The sequence below is a fragment of the Zingiber officinale genome, chromosome 2B (assembly GCF_018446385.1).
Source record: "Zingiber officinale cultivar Zhangliang chromosome 2B, Zo_v1.1, whole genome shotgun sequence".
Classification (NCBI taxonomy): domain Eukaryota; kingdom Viridiplantae; phylum Streptophyta; class Magnoliopsida; order Zingiberales; family Zingiberaceae; genus Zingiber; species Zingiber officinale.
Window position 1 is genome coordinate 82592664 of NC_055989.1, and position 21066 is coordinate 82613729.

Genomic DNA, 21066 nt, shown 5'->3' on the forward strand with positions numbered 1-21066 from the left:
CTATGACAAGGTGACTATAGTAAATCGTCCAGTCTCATCCATCTCTATGTTTCAGATTCAAGCGAAGTTCCCACAGACAGTGTCAAATTTGATCCTGTCTGAAAATGGTGGAGATGGCATGTTGGGCAGATGGCTCTGTCATTGACTGGGAGAAGACTCTATGATGGAGAAGAAATGACACCTAGCACTCCTCCGAGGCATTCCTTCCTGTACACACTACAAAGAGAGAAAAAAGAAATGTTAAGAGTGAGAACCAAGGAAGAGATCCCTGACACAAGCACTTTGATGCCTAAGTTAGTACGATGGTCGAGCGAAAAGCAGAGAAGAAGATAAATAGTAAATACATGTGTTTTCTAACGTTATAAAGCGTGAGGACATTTTTGCATTTCTGGGCAATGGAGAGACCCCCTTTTATGCTTCCTCTTATGACCTCCACAATAATGATGCGATAGGGAATATTTGTTGTTAGAATATGTCGAGTAATGGAAGATATACAGTCTAGAGGATGTGCAGTCATCCTCCGAGAAATCTTCTGTTACATTTATATGAACATTCTTTTATAACCTCTGTAGTAAATGAAACAGATAAGAATGTTTACTGTTGGGTACTAGAAAATGTATAACCATGCTCATAGGAAGGTTCCATTGCAAGTATAGCGGAATACTCCTTGATAAATAATTGTTATTCTCTGATAATGTTATCTCCTGGAGGTAGTCCAATCAACCTAATAGTTGATCGGCTGAATGATAAGAGACTACCAATAGAAATGGGGAACTAAGTCCCTTAAGTCCGACCGACTCATAAATCGACTGATCGTATGCTAAAAATGACCTTAATGCTAAAAGATAGAGAACTATGGCTTGTAAACTTGATCGACCCTTGGGTTGATCGGCCATATGTGGAGAGTTGGCATACGGCTATGAGGGAACTATGTCCTATAAACCCAACCAGTTCTTGGGTCGATCGGTCATATACTGAGAGTTGTATTGTAGAAACGAAGAGTTGGGCCCCGTATGCCCGACTGTTGTGGAGCTAAGTTTATTTTGTGTATCTTAATACTGAGGTGTGGAGTGTCGACGTCCTTAAGTCCGACTGACTCTGAATCGACCGGCTCAATGCTGAATGCATTAATGTTTAGGAGTGAGAAACTAAGTCTCAGTGAGAGCGAGTTAGTCATTTACTTATACTTTGATCCTGATTAACACCTCACACTGATCTTAATCGTTATCTGATCTTGACCTTGACCTTGACCTTGACCTTGACCGTCTCACTTCTAAATCTAATGAAATACGTAAAAATGCAGGTATAATTTCTTTATTTGTTCTTCTCAAATAAAACGTTTGAATTAGTGACATGTTTAACTTCATGTTTTAGATGCAGCGACATTTGAACCAGTGCACAGTAGGGAAGTAACTATACTCATGATCCGACATTAGTATTATTGGTTATGCAAATTTAAAAATTTTAAATAATTAAAAAACCTCGAATTAAGAATTTAATAATATTTAAAATAAACCAAATTTATTTTTAAAAATAGGCTTAAAGAACCATTTTGCAATTGGATTAATTAATTCTAAATTCGGCTTTCACTTTATTTCCTCAGTTTAAGACTTTAGAAACTAATAGTTTTATTAAAATAAAATAAATAAAAATAATATGCTTTCTCTTCCATTTAATTTTAAATAATACAAAAAGACTAAAAGAAAAATAGTTGGTGCGATGCTTGATGCCTACTCCCGACTATATATATATATATCTACAGCGCCGTCCCACCACGCGTCGGAGATCGATATGGTAGGCGGTGCACCTTCCCTTGTAGTTCGTACTCCGACCCTCAGACTCCTCCAAATGCTCCGCCAATGAATCGATCCATCAATTCATCCCCCACATCCCTAATCTCGGTGGAAGAGCCGAACCCCGCCCCCCTTTTCCGTCCCCTCACCGATCGATTCCGGAGCTAGGGATCGTCGATCTCATCAGCCGCTGCCGGTGCTAACCGATTGTTCGACAAGCATCAGGTACGTGATCGAGTCGCCGTCGTTTCTGTTTTCTGAAACTAGGATTTCGATCGCCTCGATCTCCCGTTTCCTTAGTTTCTCCAGATCTGATCGATTGAGGACGTTGTTCTCTCTCGTACTGCGATTTTACCCTTTTTGATTGTTGGAGTCGTTGTGTTGTAGATCATGGGGAGAGGGAAGATAGTGATCCAGAGGATCGACAACACGACCAGCCGACAGGTGACGTTTTCGAAAAGGAGGAACGGATTGCTTAAGAAGGCCAAGGAGCTCGCCATCCTCTGCGATGCGGAGGTTGGCGTCGTCGTCTTCTCCAGCACCGGTAGGCTCTACGAGTTCTCCAACACCAGGTTCACATCTTTTCCTCTCGATCTCTCTTTCTCTCCTTATCAGTTACTGATCAACTCTTGATATAAGTAACTACGTGGATCATGATCTATGAGTCTCGAAATTGCTCGATCTACAAATGAATCCAGAGAATGATACACGATCAGGAGTTTTGATCACCATTTAGTTTTTAATACGATTTTTTTTACTCTCACATGACTCTTTACTGCATTATTTTCACATTAGGAAAAATTAAGGAACTCCCGCATCACTGATCAAGAAGAAGGTGATTATGATCTCTTTGTTTTCATAGGCAACCATGACTTTGAAAATACATTTGTTTTATTTCATCGATCATAACTGGATAGGATGCAAGGTCTTCACTAGGTTTTCAATACAAAAGAATTGATGTTATACTTTTAAGAGATTTATATTAATTTGAGAAGTTAGACTATATTTACTCTGACGATTCTTTGTTTATTTGAGGTTTTTAACAGTCACCAAACTTAATATGATTTTTTTTTATTGTCTCGCATGCCTCTTTTACTGCATTATGGCTTTACATCAGGAGAAATTAAGGAATATCATTGTTTTGATTGACAATAAAAAATTTGGACACATTGTTTTGTTTAATATACTAGGATTCTGTATGATCATTAGTTGCGAGGTGTTTCCCTACTTTTTCATTACAAAAGGATATATGCCTTTTCGTTTTGGATGCTTGAGCTTATCACCGACTTGGAATAAACGGTTCTACCAATAATTGTGTCAAACACTCGTCTGACTGACTGACATTTGAATTTCAAATAGTAAATTTTAATCATTTCGTCACCAACAAAGTTTTTATATATAGCGTTTATATTTCCATGCATTTGAAAATAGATTTTGTAAACTGTATGTTTAATGCTGTTATATTTAAAAAAGTAGGATTTGACATGACAAAAAATCATAGCTGATAAAAAATTATTTATTGGTAAAAAAATGCATAGGATTTTGTGGAAAAACAACTATCGCCTATGCTAGTTATTCACACGCTCCTCAGCTTTCATATGATCCTCCGTACTAGGGCAGAGCTATCTTTAACTACGCTACCCCTCCTTAGCTACCTCCGTGCCCTTTGGCCCGACCTCTTAGTGATCATTAAGTGTTCCTCTTGAAACAAAAGATGATATCGTTTACCTTAATCAGTCTAGTATTATCGATCTTATGACAAGATACAAGTAGATAAATTATAAGGGCATTTTCATAAGAATATTTTATCTTAGCACAGAGACATTTTGTATAGGAAAGATAAAACACCTAATGGGAGAGGATCACCTGAGATTGTGACCGAACTTGATCCTTTGCAAAGGAAATGAGTTGAGGCAGAGCAGCGGGTGCTCTAGCAAGCTGAGCTCAATCAGGCGGAAGAGATGGGTTGAGATGGGATCAATCTGGCCAAGGAGGGAGAGATTGTAATTGAGACTGGGTGCAATTTTTCATTTTGCATCTGGTTAAACTAAAGAAAAATATTCATTTTTCATTATAATTATTTTCAGCGTTTTTTTTTTACACAGTATAATTTTGATGTTAATTCTATTTTTTTTTCTTTTGTTTTTGCATGTGAATATATCAGCATGAAGTCTGTCATCGAGCGATACACTAAATCAAAGGAGGAACAGCATCTAATTACGTCTCCAGCTTCAGAAATGAAGGTATTTTTGTTTTTTACTTTACAATTTGAGCTGTCTAGTTGCATATTGAGCGTCATTGCAATTTGTCTTGATTTATTTTGCTTGATTAAATATTTATATCCTAGAGTTTACTAGTTAACTATTATGAAACCGATTATTTGATAAGGCTACTTCTCTAGGAATCGGTGTTAAGTTTATAGGGAAATGTTATACTGCACACCTATTCATGAGTACCTGTGAGCATCTAATCTAAGTTTTTTTTAGGACCTAAAGTTTAGGATCTAAATTACAGTATTTAAACTAAAGGAAATTATTTTTTTTAAAAAAAACACTGAATATTCACCGATGGATGTGCATGGTATCATCCTTCTAAGTTTATATAGAACTTGATGAAATAGAAGTTTTAAGTTTTTGGCAAAGTACCAATTCAGTCAGTTAATGGTGGTTTTAGAAAACTGATCATGCAATCCGTAGCTTTAAAAATCGGAGACCTTCTAGGAGGATACTAAATTTTTTTTTTTTTTTTTTGGTCATATGTTGACATATCGTAATAACATTAAAATCATCTATCCAAAAAATGTTGGTTATTCTTTTTTTTATACCAATACTAATTTCTTATGACCTTGTATTAAGGATTGGAATATTTGACGTAGAGAGTTAATTAATCCCCTTATATCAATTTATAATGGAAAATATTATAAAATTGTTGTCAGGCAATGAATGAACCCAATGAGTGTATTTAATTGGATGAAATATCAGGGCAAAGGAAAGCGCAAATGTTTTCTTTTAATTTTTCACGCGAGGAACGGGAGATAATAGAGTAAAAACAAGTTAACCTTTTTTTATCCCGAATAATTTTCCTCAAAATCAAGAAAGGCGAGGAAAAGAAAATTGGGCATCTTTTTTAATTTAGAATTTATTAAACTAGTCCTAATATTTACGAAACCATGCCCCAACCTTAATTTGAATTCCAAATGCAGGGTTGCAAACCTAGATTGTGGCAATATTTGTGAAGGATTTTTCAAGTTCATGCAAATATAAAGTGCAAGATTACAAATTAGCTAACGAAGTTAATTTTTAAATTTATATAAAAAATAAAGTCTCAGAGAACTCTTATTGACTAATTTAGGAATGTGATATGATCAAATGCCTCACTTTCCTGCCATCCTTTGATCAACTAATAAGTTAATCACTTGTCCTCAAAAGCTAAGACCTTTTATTTAAGTTATGCAGCTTATCTATTGTTTGAAAAAATTTGAGTTAGGAATAATGGCTATCTATACATTAATATGCTTTTATGAAGTAGGCAAGTAGTGCAAGTATTAAATAGATTAGTTGCACATATGGCTGTATATTTAGGCAGTCATATGAAATGACAGCAATTGCATCCCAATCCTTGATTTTTATTTATATTATTTTTATTCCTTTGCAATCGAAAAGATCATGCGCTCTTATTTTTTCTGTGTGCTGTGAGGCTTACAGCTCATCTGCATCTGTCATTCAGTACATGTCAAATCACATGCTGCATAAGAATAGAGATGTTTTTTCATAGTAATCATGCGTTTGTTTTATGGCCCCACGAATAATCGATATAATTACTGCTGCTTCAAATGCCATCAACTAGATTTTATAAAATCTATTTTTTAAAATTATTATTAATTCTAAAAAAATATATTAAATATCTAGATAATAATTTTTTAATAAAAAAATTAGAAAAGGCATTTGCCGTCTTTAGGAAATTGCCTAAAATATTTTAATATAACGATATTACATATATAGTAATTCAATTAAAAAAATATTAAACTGATTTTTAAAAAATAATGGCGCCCTTCTATTTTTTTTATACATTTTAATTTTATTAAAAATTAACTTAGAAAAAATATACTCACAGTTGTACATTGGACCGCGTATACTGCACAGCCTTCCGTGCAGAGCCAGATCCTGAGACTAAAATGCATAATCCGTTTCGACCAGAAATGATAACAAGCCTCGACATCCTACCATGATCTGCTCAACTGTTGTTGGTGCGATTGATCCAAATGAGCATGTCTGGTCACGTATGTAAGTTGATCATCCTACCAGGATCACTTGAACAACCGTACCTTACCAGCTTGGACCGGCTAGCTTACCTTGCGCCTAAACCATCCAACGTTGGCTCACTCAGATCAGCCAGTATGATAAGCCTGATTAGCCAGTCCTGTTTATAGGCTCAATCAATTGGTTCTGCCCAACTCCGACTACTTGACTAGAATGATCAGCTAGTGCAACTAATTTGCATACCCCACCTAAATGACTAAGCCAGCTGACTTGATCGATTGACTTAGCCTAACCTACTTGGCTTGTTCATTGGGACTCGCCCAATCAATCGTCTTGGTTCAATCAGCTCACACTGCAGGACCAGATTACCTATTATTTGGCTCATTGTATTATTTCAAGGCATAGAAAAAACAAACTATTCCTTAAATATAACGACGATTAAATATTCAATATTATATATATATATATGGGAACGTGTTCCAAGGTCAATTTTACAAGCAAAGAATAGTTACTTTATTTTTATAGAAATTCATTGCAGTAGAAAAAATATTCCCATGAAGCAAACACACCATTAAACCAAAAACTACAACGGTGTGTTTGTTTCACGGAATAAAATAGAAAAAGAATAACGATTATTCCAACAGGATGGAATAGATAAGAATAAACAAAAATATGTATCAACTATTTTATAAAAATGTAATGATATAAGGAATCCAAAAACAATAATTTTCACAATAAAAAATGTTTGGCCCGAATTACCTACCCACTGTGGCAGACTCAGATTCAGTTTGGGTAAGTTCATAGAGTTTGCATGGGTGGCATTGCAACAGTCAGCTCCCCATTGCAGTAGAATAAATATTCCCATGAAGCAAACACACCATTAAACCAAATACTACAACGGTGTTTGTTTCACGGAATAAAATAGAAAAAGAATAACGATTATTCCCATGAAGCAAACACACCATTAAACCAAATACTACAATGGTGTTTGTTTCACGGAATAAAATAGAAAAAGAATAACGATTATTCCAACAGGATGGAATAGATAAGAATAAATAAAAATATGTATCCACTATTTTATAAAAACGTAATGCTATAAGGAATCCAAACATAATAATTTTCACAATAAAAAAATGTTTGGCCCGAATTACCTATCCACTGGCAGACTCAGATTCAGTTTGGGTAAGTTCATAGAGTTTGCATGGGTGGCAGTGCAACAGTCAGCTCCCCATCAGTCTATGCAAGTCCTAATACATTCAGTTAACTTCTCAGTTTCAATTTTGGAACTACTTAGCTTAAACGAATTTCCAAACAGTTATAATGGAGTCACTTCGGAATTCACATATATTCACATATATGATTGTTTAACAATTCCCAAGATAGATAGGAATGATCTTTTAGGGCTGCAGCATGTATTTGTTACTCTTAGGAAAACTCATACCGTTAATTTCCCTGTTCACCAGGTCTGGCAAAAGAAAGCAGCCAGCTTGAGGCAGCAATTGCATAACTTGCAAGAAAATCATAGGTATGTCAGCTACAACCAACTAAATGCTCATATTGTAGATTGTTTAATTAATATATAGGAGCGTACTACTTTTAAAAACCATTACCAATTGCAGGCAGCTGATGGGGCAGGAGCTGTCTGGCTTAAGTGCCAAAGATCTACAGAATCTGGAGACCCAACTAGAAACAAGCGTGCATAGAGTCAGAATGAAAAAGGTCCTATCTTCCTAGGTTTCATTCAGTTATATTTTCTTCCCTTTTGGTATCAACTATTTTAAATGTGCTACTAATTTGCAGGAACACCTTTTGATAGAAGAAATTCAAGAATTGGATCGCAAGGTTGTAGGATATTTCACTACATATCAGTAAATTTACAAATCTAGATCTGATTCACCAAAATACTGGTTATTGCAGGGAAAGCTTCTTCAGCAGGATAATATGGAACTATACAAGAAGGTAAACTTTTATCGCCAAGAAAATATTGAACTGCAAAAGAAGGTACCAGTTACAAATTCACACCATTGTAAATCAAAATAATATATATGCGTTTGCAATTTGTTAGTTTACAAGTTATTAATTGTATTTAACATAAATATTCAATGATCAATATCAGGTTAATGCGACATGGGGAATGAATGATATTGATAGAAGTTCAACTATTCCATATAATTTCAACATAACAGGTGAAGCAAACGTGCCCATTCATCTTCAATTATGCCAGCCACAGCCGGAAGCAGATGAGAACCAAAGTATAGGTCCTCCAAATCTAAGGTAATTTTATTTTGTAAGTTACAAAACAATGTATTCGAGTCTGCAGTCTAAAGATACAATTTTGTATTCAATTTGCAGCAGACTTCGACTGCACTAAATGGATGGGTTAACGAGCAAACAAGGCATAGCTAGATTTTACGTGGATCATCTCTAATGCAACAATGCATAGAAGCATCTGTACTTTCCACTTGATAAGGTGTATGATTGTGCTAGTTATTAAAACCTAAGACCATTGGAACAGCATGCTGATTGTGTAATGTAGTGATTATCGTGCTAAATTGAGAATTTGTAACTCAATTAGTTATGCCCACATCACAAGAGAAGCAGTTGAAATGTGGTGGATTACTCAAGGCAGCACGATCACGAGGAATTCTCAACATAGAAGTACCAAAAAATGGCAGAAAGGACTGATTTATTATATAAGGGTCAAGTCAACACAAGAATAATATGCAAGAATTAAATGAATATTCGAGAGATTATGAAACACCAACTTAGCAAAAATTAAAACATACTGCTGGAATAATATCAGAAATATTGCCATAAAATGAATGTTCACAAAACTCATCTATTAACCTCTCTATTTTATCTAGCAGAATCCTGAACAAAAGAAATGGTGTGGCAGGTGGAACCAGAACCACTCCCATCTAGAGAATAAGAATCAGATATCCAACGGCCAAAAAAAAAATTTTGATTGAGTTGCGTGCCAAGCATTTGTAAATGATTATGGTTTCTGGTGGGCTCGCATAACCATCCACTTCAATTGAGTTGATGAATATCAAAGTGATTGAATAAAAAATATTGAAACTGACACTGCCTAAGTTTCACAATTTGTTACTTTATCGCACTGAAACTGTCAATTTGACGAGTACCACTATGATATTTGACATATCTGTCTGAAGCAATCACATATTATTTGGCGTCAATATATTTGAAAGTAGTTTGAACAACCCAACCTCAGCTGTCTACTACTATAAAATCCTCTCGTCATGGCATGGAATTACAGTACGATGCAAGCAACAAGATATCTGCAATAAGGAAAACTGAGACTTGACAATCTTCTTGAACAGAGGATGGTCATCCTATACTATTGCTCCAATGGTCGTCCTACACTAAACCTTTATGGACTATGATCCCAAGCCTCAGTTGTTGCAGCAAGAAGCTACTGTTTCTATCCAAAGCCAAAAAGGGCAATGAAATTAATGCAATTGATATAGATCTTAAGAGGTCTGCTAGAATGCTAAATGTTACAAGGAGGAACGGTTTCAGTATCACAAAATCACGAATTTTACTTGCTGCAACAACATTTATTTAATCAAAAACTAGTAAAACTAAATAAATATAATTTCCTATATGAAAAATTGCACTCTATTTAATGGTGTTCTTCCGACCTATACTGTAGATAGGACATGCTTTCACGATGGCAGAGACAGCAGAAACTGAATCAGTGACGTAATAGAGATAGTTCTATCATTATTTTAATTAAAAAAATTTTGAGAAAGTATTCATACAGTTGAACAGCTAGCATCAAACTGCAAATTCAATTACTTAGAGTTAAGAATCAAGGGAAACTGATTAAAGGACCTAGATTAGTAAAAGCTTTTCTACAAGCTTTAAAAGCTTATCCTGCAATTTAATTAAATTGCTTCAGTTAAAATAAACTGAGAGATTAACATTCTTATCGTAACACAAAATTCACAGCTGAGCAACAGATTTTTTTCTCTTTTTTTTTCCTTTTTTTTTTGCAATCAAAATAATATTCGACTAAGGCTAATAACGACTTACCCCGGATCTTTTATATTTGCTGCCACTAACTAAATCCTCTATACTAGAACACCTAATGAGAGAATACAAGTCAATAAACAAATGCAGAAAACATCTAGACCGGTAGTAACTAGTAACATATAAAAGCATATTTAACACATTAGTCTATGAATTTCAAAAAAAAATAATGAAGAAACAGAAGTGGATTATCCTTCCAAGTAAAAGGATATTTTACCCAAAGATAGCATGCAAAAAGCAGTGAAATCTATGCAGTTTGGTTACATTGGGATACTCGTGTACCATTTAAGACCTCCCACCCAAAGGTTTTCATGATCAAAGCAGGGATGTTAAACCTATTGAAGTAGAAACAGTTACAAGAATATCAACAGAGGTCTCAGATATTAGTACTCGAGTCTATAATCATTGATCATAATGATGGTGGCAATGTCAACGATGGCAAGGAAAATATGAAATTTCCAAATTCTCCAAAACCACAATATTCAGAGAAATGACATTTATATCATAGCATTTCAAGCATGCATTAGAATGCCGTTCCATATCACTAAAAGCAAGTGATGCTGAATCAAATGTTCAAAAAATCCCCACCCTAGGGCTGCCAAGGCAGTCGGCGGCAGCCCACCGCCCCGCCTTTTGCCAAGGCGAAGACGGTAGGCGGTGAGGCATTAATCGGCCACCTAGGCGGCTGGGTGTCGCCTAGGATGCCGTTGGGAGCCGTCTCCTTGGCGGCACCCGATTTTTTTTTGTCACGAAAAACTAGTCGAATTGATCAGTTGATCGATTTGGCAAGGTTTTCATGACAAACAGAACCCTGTCGAATCGATTAGCTGATTGATTCGGCGTGTTGAATCGATCAGTTGATCGATTCGGACCTGTTGAATGATTGATTCAACATGGTTCTATTTGTCGCGAAAACCCTACCGAATCGATCAGCAGTTTTTCACAACAAACTTCTTCCCCTTGAGGAAGAAAAAAACAAAAAACACGGATTTATAAATTATAGGATTATATTTTAACTTTTAATCAGGATTTTCAGCCGCCCTAAACCCTAAACCTAGTCTTCTCCCTCCCCTTCTTCTTCATCTCATTTTCTTCTCCAACCTGCCCTAGTTGCTGCCTCTTCTCCCTCCCCTTCTAAAAAATCAACGAGCAGCAAGGAGCTTGCTGCCCCTAGCTCTTCCTCCTTCAGTCTTCATCAAGGAGCTTGCTGTCGTCGAGGCTGCCAAGTGTCAACAACAAAAGGAAAGCAACCCTTGTTCCTTCATTTTCAGTCACAGCTGTAGATAGCTTTTTCTTCTGCCAGGTTAGTAAAATTGTATGTTTGATACATGATAACCATTGCTTGTATGTTTTTCATTTCCAGCCATTGGTTAATACTTAATAAAATTCAATTGTATGCTATTATTTAAATCTTGTATGCTATTGCTTGCCTTGAATTGAGAATTGTCATCTATGGGTTTTTTGAATGCTTGATAACCAATTAACCATTGCTTGTATGTTCTTTAACAATGATTTTCTAAATGCTTGACTTGTAGTAAAACGTCGGGTACTATATCTTCTCAGGCATCTAATTCAATGTCGTCGATTGCTACCCCTTTGAAGCGTAATTCAAATGATGTTGGATGGGAATTTGAGGAGATGGTGGATCCTACAAACTTGGATAAGTTGAAATGTAAGTTGTGTCAAAAAAATTACTAGTGGTGGAATTTATAGGCTCAAACAACATATTGCCAATATCAAGGGAAATATTGGTAAGAAGTCCTCGGATGAGGATAAATTTAAGTGTAAGAATGCAATTGAAGAATCAAGAACAAAAAGAACAAAAGAATATCAATGAAATGGAGGTGAGAGAAGAATTTATTCTTGAAAAATATGAGGAAAACAAAGGGCCTCTACCAGTCTGGTATTCCTTTTCATACCATTGAAAATGATAGCTTCAAGAGTTTTCTGGAAGTGGTTGGTCAATTTAGCTTGGGTTATCGTGCTCCAACTCAATACTTATTAAGGGAGCCCTTATTGAAGGAAGAGGTAGATAAAATCAAAAGTCATTTAAAGAAGCAGGAAGAAGAATGAGCTTTGAATGTTTGCTCAATTTTGACCAATGCTTGGACTGACTGGAAAAGAAGAAGTATCATAAATTTATGTGTCAATTTTAAAGAAGGCACAACTTTCCTTTCTTCTAGGGAAGTATTAGATGAAGCACACACTGGAAATTATATATTTGAATATGTGGACAAATGCATTGAAGAAGTTGGCCTCAAAGTGTAGTTCAAGTAGTAACAGACAATGCTTCGAATAATATGGTGGCAAAAGATTTGTTGAAGGAGAAGAGGCTACATATATTTTGGACTTCATGTGCAACTCACACCGTAAATCTTATGCTTCAAGAAATTGGGAAGCAACCAAAATTCAAAGGGGTGATTGAGAAGGCAAAGAACTTGCCAATCTTTATTTATGCACATCACAAGACATTGTCAATGATGAGAAAGTTTACCAAAAAAGGAACATAGTGAGGTCGGGAGTAACACGATTTGCAACCGCTTTTCTAACTTTGCAAAGCTTAATGGAAAAGAAAAGTGAACTAAGATCTATGGTTGCTAGTGAAGAATGGAATGCATGCAAACATTCAAAAAGTGTAAAGAAGAAGGCGACACATAATACTGCTACGAGTCTTTTTGGAATGGAATAAGTTTTTGCTTAAAGGTGTTTGCCCCTTTAGTTAAGTTGCTTCGTCTTGTTGATAGGGATAAGAAGCCATCTATGGATTTTGTACATGGAGAATTACTTAGAGCGAGACAGGAAATTATTAAAGTAGCATCCAAAATTCAAGAGCTTAACTATCGTCCAATTACTGATATTATTGATGAGAAAAGTCATAATCGGCTTGATAGTCCACTACATTTGGCGGCCTACTTCTTGAATCCTTATTACTCCTTCAATGACCTAAACATAGGAAGTGAAAAAGTGGTCACGAATGTCTATTCATTTGTGTTGAAGCATTCTTTCCCAATGATATTGATAGCTAAAGTGAGGTAGTAAATGTGGAGTTGTTGAAATATATCAACAAAGCAGGAGATTTGGAAGGCCATTAGCTATAATTGGATGCACAAAAAATGATGAGAAATATGATCCGAGTAAGAACTAAGTACTTACTTTATTTTGTTATTTTTATTGCTTGTTTGTTGTTTCTTGATTTTGCTTATTGTTATTGTTTGATTTGTTTTTATTTAGTTGGATGGTAGCATCTTTTTGGACATGGTGTGCCTAAATTACAAAAGATGGCTAAAAGAATCCTTTCTTTAGCTACAAGTTCTTCCGATTGTGAGAGAAATTGAAGTACTTTTGAGGGGATAAGTACTAAATTAGTAATAGCTTATTGACTTATTGACTTATTGACTTATTGCTTAGTGACTTCATAATTAATATATTTATTTAATGTAGATCATACAAAGAAAAGAAATAAACTAGATACCGGAAGGTTGAACAATTTAGTCTATGTTCAATTCAATACCAAGATCATAAACAAAAAGAGAAAACAAAAAGAAAAAAGTAAATGTGTTACTTGCTAGTGAAGCAACTATAGCACAAGGATGGATTGTTGACGGTGGAGATGAAGATGTTGAGACAAATATTGAAGATGTCAGAAAACTTGACGAAAAAGAATTTGTATCGAATGAAGAAGAGAAAGATGCCTTGGATTTTGAGTTTGAATCTGATACAGAGGAAGTGTTGGAGAAATATGGAGATAAACTAGAAGAAGATTATATGAGTTATTTTGTGACTTGTTAGAAAACTTTTGTTATTTGTATGTCTTGTCAGTTTCAGACTTTCAGTTTGTAGTTTGTATTTGGTCTTTTAGTTTGTATACTTTTGCTATTTCAGTATTTTTATTTCCATTTATCTATTGGGATCAAATTATGTATTTCATTATTCATATTTCAATATTTCTATTTTGTATGCTATGCCTTGTCAGCTTCAGGATTCTGCTTGTCACAGCTGATCGATTCGGCGCATTGAATCGATCAACTGATCGATTCGGAAGGATTCTGCGACAAACAGAACCCTGCCAAATCGATCAACGTGTTGAATCGATATCGATTTAGCGTGTTGAATCGATATCGATTCAACATGGGTTTATTTGTCGAGAAAACCCTACTGAATCGATCAGTTGATCGATCCGGCAGGGTTTTCCCATTAAAAAAAAAAAATTCCACCTAGGCGACTGCTAAGACGCCAAACGCCCGGCGCTAGGCAGCGGGCAACCGCCCACCTATCGCCTAGCGCCTTTTTTAACACTATGTTGAATGGATCCACTCAACGGACAACACCAAGATGACTACCAACACCACCGTGAATGATGCTTCTCAATCTGTCTCCGTTCAAGTTCAACTCGAGAAATTCAATTGATCTTTGAAATCATTCAACTTCAAATCTAATCACAACAAATTGAATCACAGAACGATCTACTGCCCTATTTGGATTATAGTGTTTATATCTAAATAAAGCAAATTCAAAATGAACAAAAACTACATGGAGTTCAAATTATAGATCATCAACAATAGAGGTCAACCAATCTACCAATTGTTGGGTTAATAAATCAATGCACGCACGCGCACGCGGGCGCGCACACACACACATTCAAGTCCCAAAGGCACAACTTACTTTATGAAATTTACCCAATGGCAGGCATCCTCAAACTCACCAAGATACTAGCCTCCAATGGCCCATACAAATCTCACCAAGATCTTGAATATACAATACACCATCAAACTTTATCAAAACCTACTTGAAGCAAATCCTTATGTTAAAAGATATTAGCACATCTACTTCACTTACTTGTTTTTTATGGCTTATGTTCCGTCATGATGTGGAGACACTCTCAATCAAGAAACCACCTCATAGGAGTTTCATTTTAGATCAAATTAATAAAAAAGTTATCTTGGGTGAAGATAAAAAAAAAAAGGACAACCCGGTGCATGAAGCTCCCGCCATGCAAGATCCCGGGGAAGGATCAATTGCACGTAGTCTTACCCTGCTTTTTTGCAAGACGTTGTTTCTAGGAGATACATAAAGAAAAAGTAGTTATAAGTGATGTTCCTGTTGAAAGCTGAAACAGTTGAGAAAATCAAAATAAAATTTAATTGACAAGGCTATTCAATAAAATCTTTAGAATTTGAAAAAAAATAATCAACAGATAAAAAAAAAAAGACAGCCCGGTGCACGAAGCTCCCGCCATGCGGGGTCCCGAGTAAGGATCCATTGTATGTAGCCTTACCCTGCTTTTTGCAAGAGGCTGTTTTCAGGATTCGAACCCGTAACCTTTTGGTCACATGGCAACAACGTTACCGTTGCACGCATTTTAAAAAAAATGATGTACAATATTGTAAGTTACAGAGGGATCAACTTATGAATCAAATTATGAAAGAGTGAGAATAGTTATTGAGAAAATTAGAGATGAGTTAAATATTTCTAAGAATTAAATGGTTTAACAATGAGAAAATTAACTATAGATGTTATTTAATAAATAATGTCAGAATACAATAAAAAAAAAAAGACAACCCGGTGCAGGAAGCTCCCGCCATGCGGGGTCTCGGGAAAGAATTCATTGTACGCAGTCTTACCTGCTTTTTGCAAAAGACTGTTTCCAAGATTCGAATCCTTGATCTTTTGGTCACATGGCAACAACTTTACCGTTGCGTCAAGGCTCCCCTTCAATGTCAGAATACAATAAATGAAAAAAAAAAAAATAAAGAAATGAAAGGGTATTTGCATATGATTTTTATTGGCTTAGTAGTTTACTATAAAATTACTAGACAGCTAAAACTAAATAGAATTAAATAATGGAAAACAAGTTCAATAAAAGAACAATTAAGATGAAAAAAAAATGGATAACAAATACAAGTTTTCAATATATTGGGTCTATTTAAGAAGACAAATAGATTAAATAGTTTGGAACGAACTCAACTTCCAGAAGGCCTAGATTTATGCTGACGGCTGATACAGGTCCCCATACACTAACCATACCAACACAGTGAAGGTTGTGGCGGTGGGAGTCCTGGAGGATGAGAACAAGAATCAAAGGGACACCATTGATGTTGCTTGCCTACCGCATTGTCCATCCCAACCACCAGGAATGCACCAGCATACCTTGCTTATTCCCCATCAGATCATACCCATACCATGGCAATCATGTACCTCTCAACATGGGATCCAAATAATGTGTATCACTACTACTAGGTGGGACATCAAGAGATGCAACAGCCATTGAGCTTCATATGAAAAAAACATGTTCATTCTGAAATAGGGTCACAATTAATTAGGTGTAAGTAAATTTCTTGAAAGGTGTTTGAGCTTAGAGACTTCGGTAGATTTTTTGAGCCTCCCACCAATCATCTCCAAGTCCACCTCATATCAAACCTTCGAGCCATCGAATTAAACCAAACAAATTTGGTCATGCCCAGTCAACCATCAACTCAGCCTCGTTGAACCACAATCTCCATTTGCAACTTAAATTTGATGCACATAATCTCCATTGTCAAATGCATCAATCGTACTGTACATCTGGCCATTCAAGATTGGCCGGGTGCAATTGCACCAACAATAAATATTTTAGTAGATAATTGATAAATTTATTAGGTATTGATAGAATTACAAATGTCTAATTAATTAAACAATCTAATCAATTGCGTGATCAATTATTATTTAATTATTGATTTACTCAAGTATGACCACAACTAAAATATAAGCACTAAAATAATATTTGGTACTATACAATGCATTATTGAAATCGTATTCCAAAGTTCAAAACTCTAGCACAACCCAAAATTTTAAAACGCAAGGGTATTTTAATAGTAACACTCTTAATGGAGTCTTACAGAAAATGTAAAATTTCATTAAGTAAAAAGAATTTCCACTTTAAAAAAATAAATAAATCTAGAAAAGGTCATTGCAAGAAACACACTCTGAACAATAGCACAATCCTATGACTTGAAACTAAAAGGTGTTAATGATCCTAACCTAGCTCAATTAAGACCAAGATCAAACGAGGGGTGGAAATAGGCAAAAGCCCATGCCAAAAGGTGAATCCTTATAAATTTAGTGAAAGCATGCAACTCACAAGTTGAACCTAGCACAATTGGCAATGGCAATAAAGCAAATATAGGCCTCAGCACAAGAGACTTAAGAAGAGCTTGGAACGAGATATTAGTTTAATAACAAAATATTAATCAATAAAAATTTAAAATACAAAATACAGAAATTTAAAATAATATTCCTTTACTTAAAAAAAATTAAGACTAATGTAATAATATTTTTGAATTAAAAAATATTTTAGAGATAACAAATATAATATACAAAATTTTATAAAAGAATTCATTAAAGACCTTGTTTGGCTTGAAGTCATCCTTAAGCTAGCTTTCCTACGTCGTTCTTTGTCCAGTCTCATTTTATACTAGATCGATCACACCATGTTGACTAGGAAAGTTGCACTAAGCACAACATGCTAGCTAGGAGAGTTGCACTATGTTCAACCTACAAGTATGTTTCTTACCTATCTACGCACATCCCTAATCATTGGGGGTAAAGGCAATGTTGAGCATGGTTTATGTCATGTTGGGACAAGTCATGGGCAACCCAACACATTTGATACCTCTAGATCATGCCAAGTGGAGAGCTAAGCTTTTAATGGGGCATCTCTCTTTCTCTCTCTTGGTTATAATCATAAATATCCTCATCTAATGAGAGCATGTTCCTTCACTACTTATTTACTTTAATCTTATTTTCTTAATCAAAGAGAAGCTACTTAATATTGTCATGAATAGGTATCAAATTGACTAGTTTAACCAATTTGTTCATTTTGACTGAATGTTCATAGTTTTATTTCTCTTTGGGTCTTTTCATTTTGGTTTCTATTGATTCTAATTAATATATAATTAATATTTGATTTTAAGGGAAAATTCATATACAATATAAAGCCCAATCCACAACTCAGTTGATCCCCATGCAAATTTTGTAATCTGTCACTTAGTTGTGATGACCTGTATCCTACTCATCAAGCAAAAACACCCTAGATGTTATTCCATTTGTATGAATTGAGAAGTTTGGTCTTTTAGGACATGGTTGAGTGTCCAAGAAGTTTAAGGTACAAGGTGAGATTAAGAAATTGAAGCCAATGAAGATTCTTGGCCTTGTGATGGTCAAATGTTTTCACACATTTGATATCCAGAGCAAGTGAATTGAAAATGAGTGTATTATGACGACTTGGTACTTTTATTTAATGAATTCCACACTTCTTTATCATATAATGAATTCTATTATCACCTAGTTGTGTTAAATATATTCAGTGATTGAGGGAATGTTTATCCTTGTTAACCATGCATGCATTTTTCCTAGATCTTAAGAGATATATGCTTTAGACCCCAACAAAGTTGCACCTTATTATTGGTATGTGATTTAACATGATAAATTGCATGAAATTAAAACCTTAACAAACTTGCATTTTGTCTAATTAAAATTGAGAATAATAGCCAGCATCTTAATGAATTCCTTCAAAGGCAATATTAAACTTAAGGGTATATATATATATATATATATGTGGGCTTAACAAAAAGGATAAAATAAATAAATAAATGAAATATAACCTAGAAAATTTGTTATGTCTCACCAAGAGATAATAAAATGAGGCTATGATGCCACTAATAGGTTAAAAAATAACTAATAAATTCTATAACTAAAAGTTAAAATTGATTCGAGTGGTTGGTGTATGGTGTAAGGATAAAGCGAGGTTAAAGGAAATTTAATGAACATATAAGATCTATGTCGTATAAACACTACAAAAATGTACTCACGGAGAGTGAGAGCTGGATGATCTGCGTGTATAAGCCAATAAGATAAGTGAATCTTACGCAATTCCGAAATAAAAGATTCGCAAAGGACATCAGCTCGTAAGCTTTAGCCGTCAATTTTTGCGAACTCATCCAATATAATTATGCCCCACTCAATGTTAGAAGAAAGTCACATCTAGAGACTTCTACCAATGAAGTGTACACTCAGCCACTGAAAAACAAGAAAAATCGACTAGACGGCTAATATATGAAGAATAAAACCCGTGTTGAAAAAGCTAGAGGACGAAGTAGACACTAAAACGTACAGTAAGCACCAGCAAAGAGAAAGTTCCGTTCAAATACGAGACAAATCCACCCAAGCACAACCCAAACGCACAAGGAGACACTTCCCAACCGTATAATCACGCACCACACTAAATGAAAAGGATAGCAGTGATAGATCCTACTCTCCTGTTCCAGAGTGATCTGGATAATCTCCTAACCACGACCTTCTAAAAACCTAATCGAATCCAAAAATAACCAGCGATCTTCTGAGATCTGGACCCTCGATTTCAGCCCTGAAGCGAAAGCATTCACCGACTCTTTTTCTCTCCGCCATTCCGATCGTCTCGATCATCAATCCAACAGCAAATCTACGTTGGTACGACCAGAGGTAGCGAGGAACCAAGGACTTCAACACCCGAACGCAATGAGAATCGATATTACGCGAAACCAGGGCAACAGGTGATCAGATCTACGAGTCGAGCGAGAGAAGGAAGAACGAGTGGTACCTCGATGCGCGAGAGAGAGCGACGAACGGATCCGAAGCAGAGCGACCGTGAAGGCGTAAAGAGAGCAGCTTGCCCCCGTCGAATCGCTTTGTCTAATTAAATATTGATAGAAAAGCATGTTACTCTGCAGGAATAGACATTTAGACCGACAAGCTCCACGTTGAAGATCCACGTGGCGAAGAGAAATTGGCTACAATGTATGCCTATTTATAGGATGGGGTGCACCGGCCTGTTCCTGGATCTCTGCGTGGCGGGGTCGTTTAAAACGGTTCATGTGCCGTTTTGTTTATTGCCTTGCTGGAACACGCGTCGGTGAGGCGTAACCATTGCCGTTATTAGAGCGCCTCGACGCCGAGCCTCTCTTTCGCTCCGCAGTAACGTACGTTCCGCGCGTCACCAAGTGTTACGTGTCGCGAACTCGTCGTTATGTCGCGGACGTGTCGTAACGTGCTACGACCGTGGTCTTCTCAGTTGGCGACGGATTTGCTGCGTATGATTTTTCTAATACTATTTAAATATAAAATACTAAAATAAATATCAAAATTCATTTTAATATTTTAAAACAATTTATTATTGTATTTATAGGTAAATAAATAGCACCAATTCAAGCTTAAGATGTATTCATCTGGTCCTCAGGACTATAATATCATGATAGAATATTTAAATTATCATTTAGATATTTATAATTTAAATCTCAGTTTATCCCTTTGCTGAAAATAAAACAAATTTGTGAGTAACTTTGATGCTCAACTAGGTAAATAAATTTAAATACAGACTATACTTGCTCATTGATCGGACGAGATCTAATCGAATGAACTTCGATAAATGCCATCAATAATTTTCCCAATGGAAAGAGATATCCTTGCATTAAATAATTTTATCAAATTTGTTTAGCTAACATTATCTGTTTAGCGTGGTACAATTGCTCAATCTTGATCGCTTGGTTTGATTGGACCAATTGGCTTATTAGTTGACACCTTAACTAAACTGGCCAATTTGACTATTACATTGGTTTAAATCATTTCGACACGGCTTTGTTGGCGCAGCGGGGCTGATAAGACAGGGTGAATTGTTTGTAAAAATAAAAACCTTTCTCTATTTCCAACTCAGATTAGTAGCAATATCACAATTTTATTTAACATAAATGAATAACTAAATAGAATAAAAGAGGTCAAGAAGTTACTTGGCTACAACTTAGGCGGTTGTTAATCCAAGACAAATAAACGCACTAAAAATCTTCTTCGTTGAAGGAAAAAAAAATTTTAACACTCGTTGACAGCTCAGAAAGTATCTAGGAAATAAATACAGAAGTTGTTACTAAAGTTGTTATCTCTTTCCTAACTCTAGG

General features: G+C 35.5%; 1 protein-coding gene and 1 long non-coding RNA gene across 5 annotated transcripts; one reads left to right on the top strand and one right to left on the bottom strand.

Moving 5' to 3' along the window:
* The first annotated feature begins 1779 nt into the window (after positions 1-1779).
* LOC122046054 (MADS-box transcription factor 23-like) lies at positions 1780-8636 on the top strand. 4 transcript variants are annotated; one of them, XM_042606551.1, is made up of 9 exons: positions 1780-2018; positions 2181-2365; positions 3958-4036; positions 7516-7577; positions 7672-7771; positions 7853-7894; positions 7970-8053; positions 8169-8326; positions 8405-8636. In XM_042606551.1, exons 2-9 carry the CDS (start codon positions 2184-2186, stop codon positions 8421-8423), a joined length of 726 nt encoding a protein of 241 aa, XP_042462485.1. In that variant the 5' UTR covers positions 1780-2018; positions 2181-2183; the 3' UTR covers positions 8424-8636. The 4 variants fall into 4 exon arrangements, with proteins under 4 accessions (XP_042462485.1, XP_042462481.1, XP_042462482.1 ...); XM_042606547.1 differs by lacking the exons at positions 1780-2018; positions 2181-2365; positions 3958-4036 and having other exon boundaries at positions 7186-7577; XM_042606548.1 differs by lacking the exons at positions 1780-2018; positions 2181-2365; positions 3958-4036 and having other exon boundaries at positions 7186-7577; positions 8408-8636.
* On the bottom strand, positions 7101-19813 carry LOC122046055. The gene is made up of 4 exons (XR_006130168.1): positions 19719-19813; positions 7663-9494; positions 7494-7559; positions 7101-7299 (listed from the first exon to the last, which is right to left on the bottom strand). It is a non-coding gene; the product is annotated as an uncharacterized LOC122046055 (long non-coding RNA).
* Between the last annotated feature and the right edge of the window lie 1253 nt (positions 19814-21066).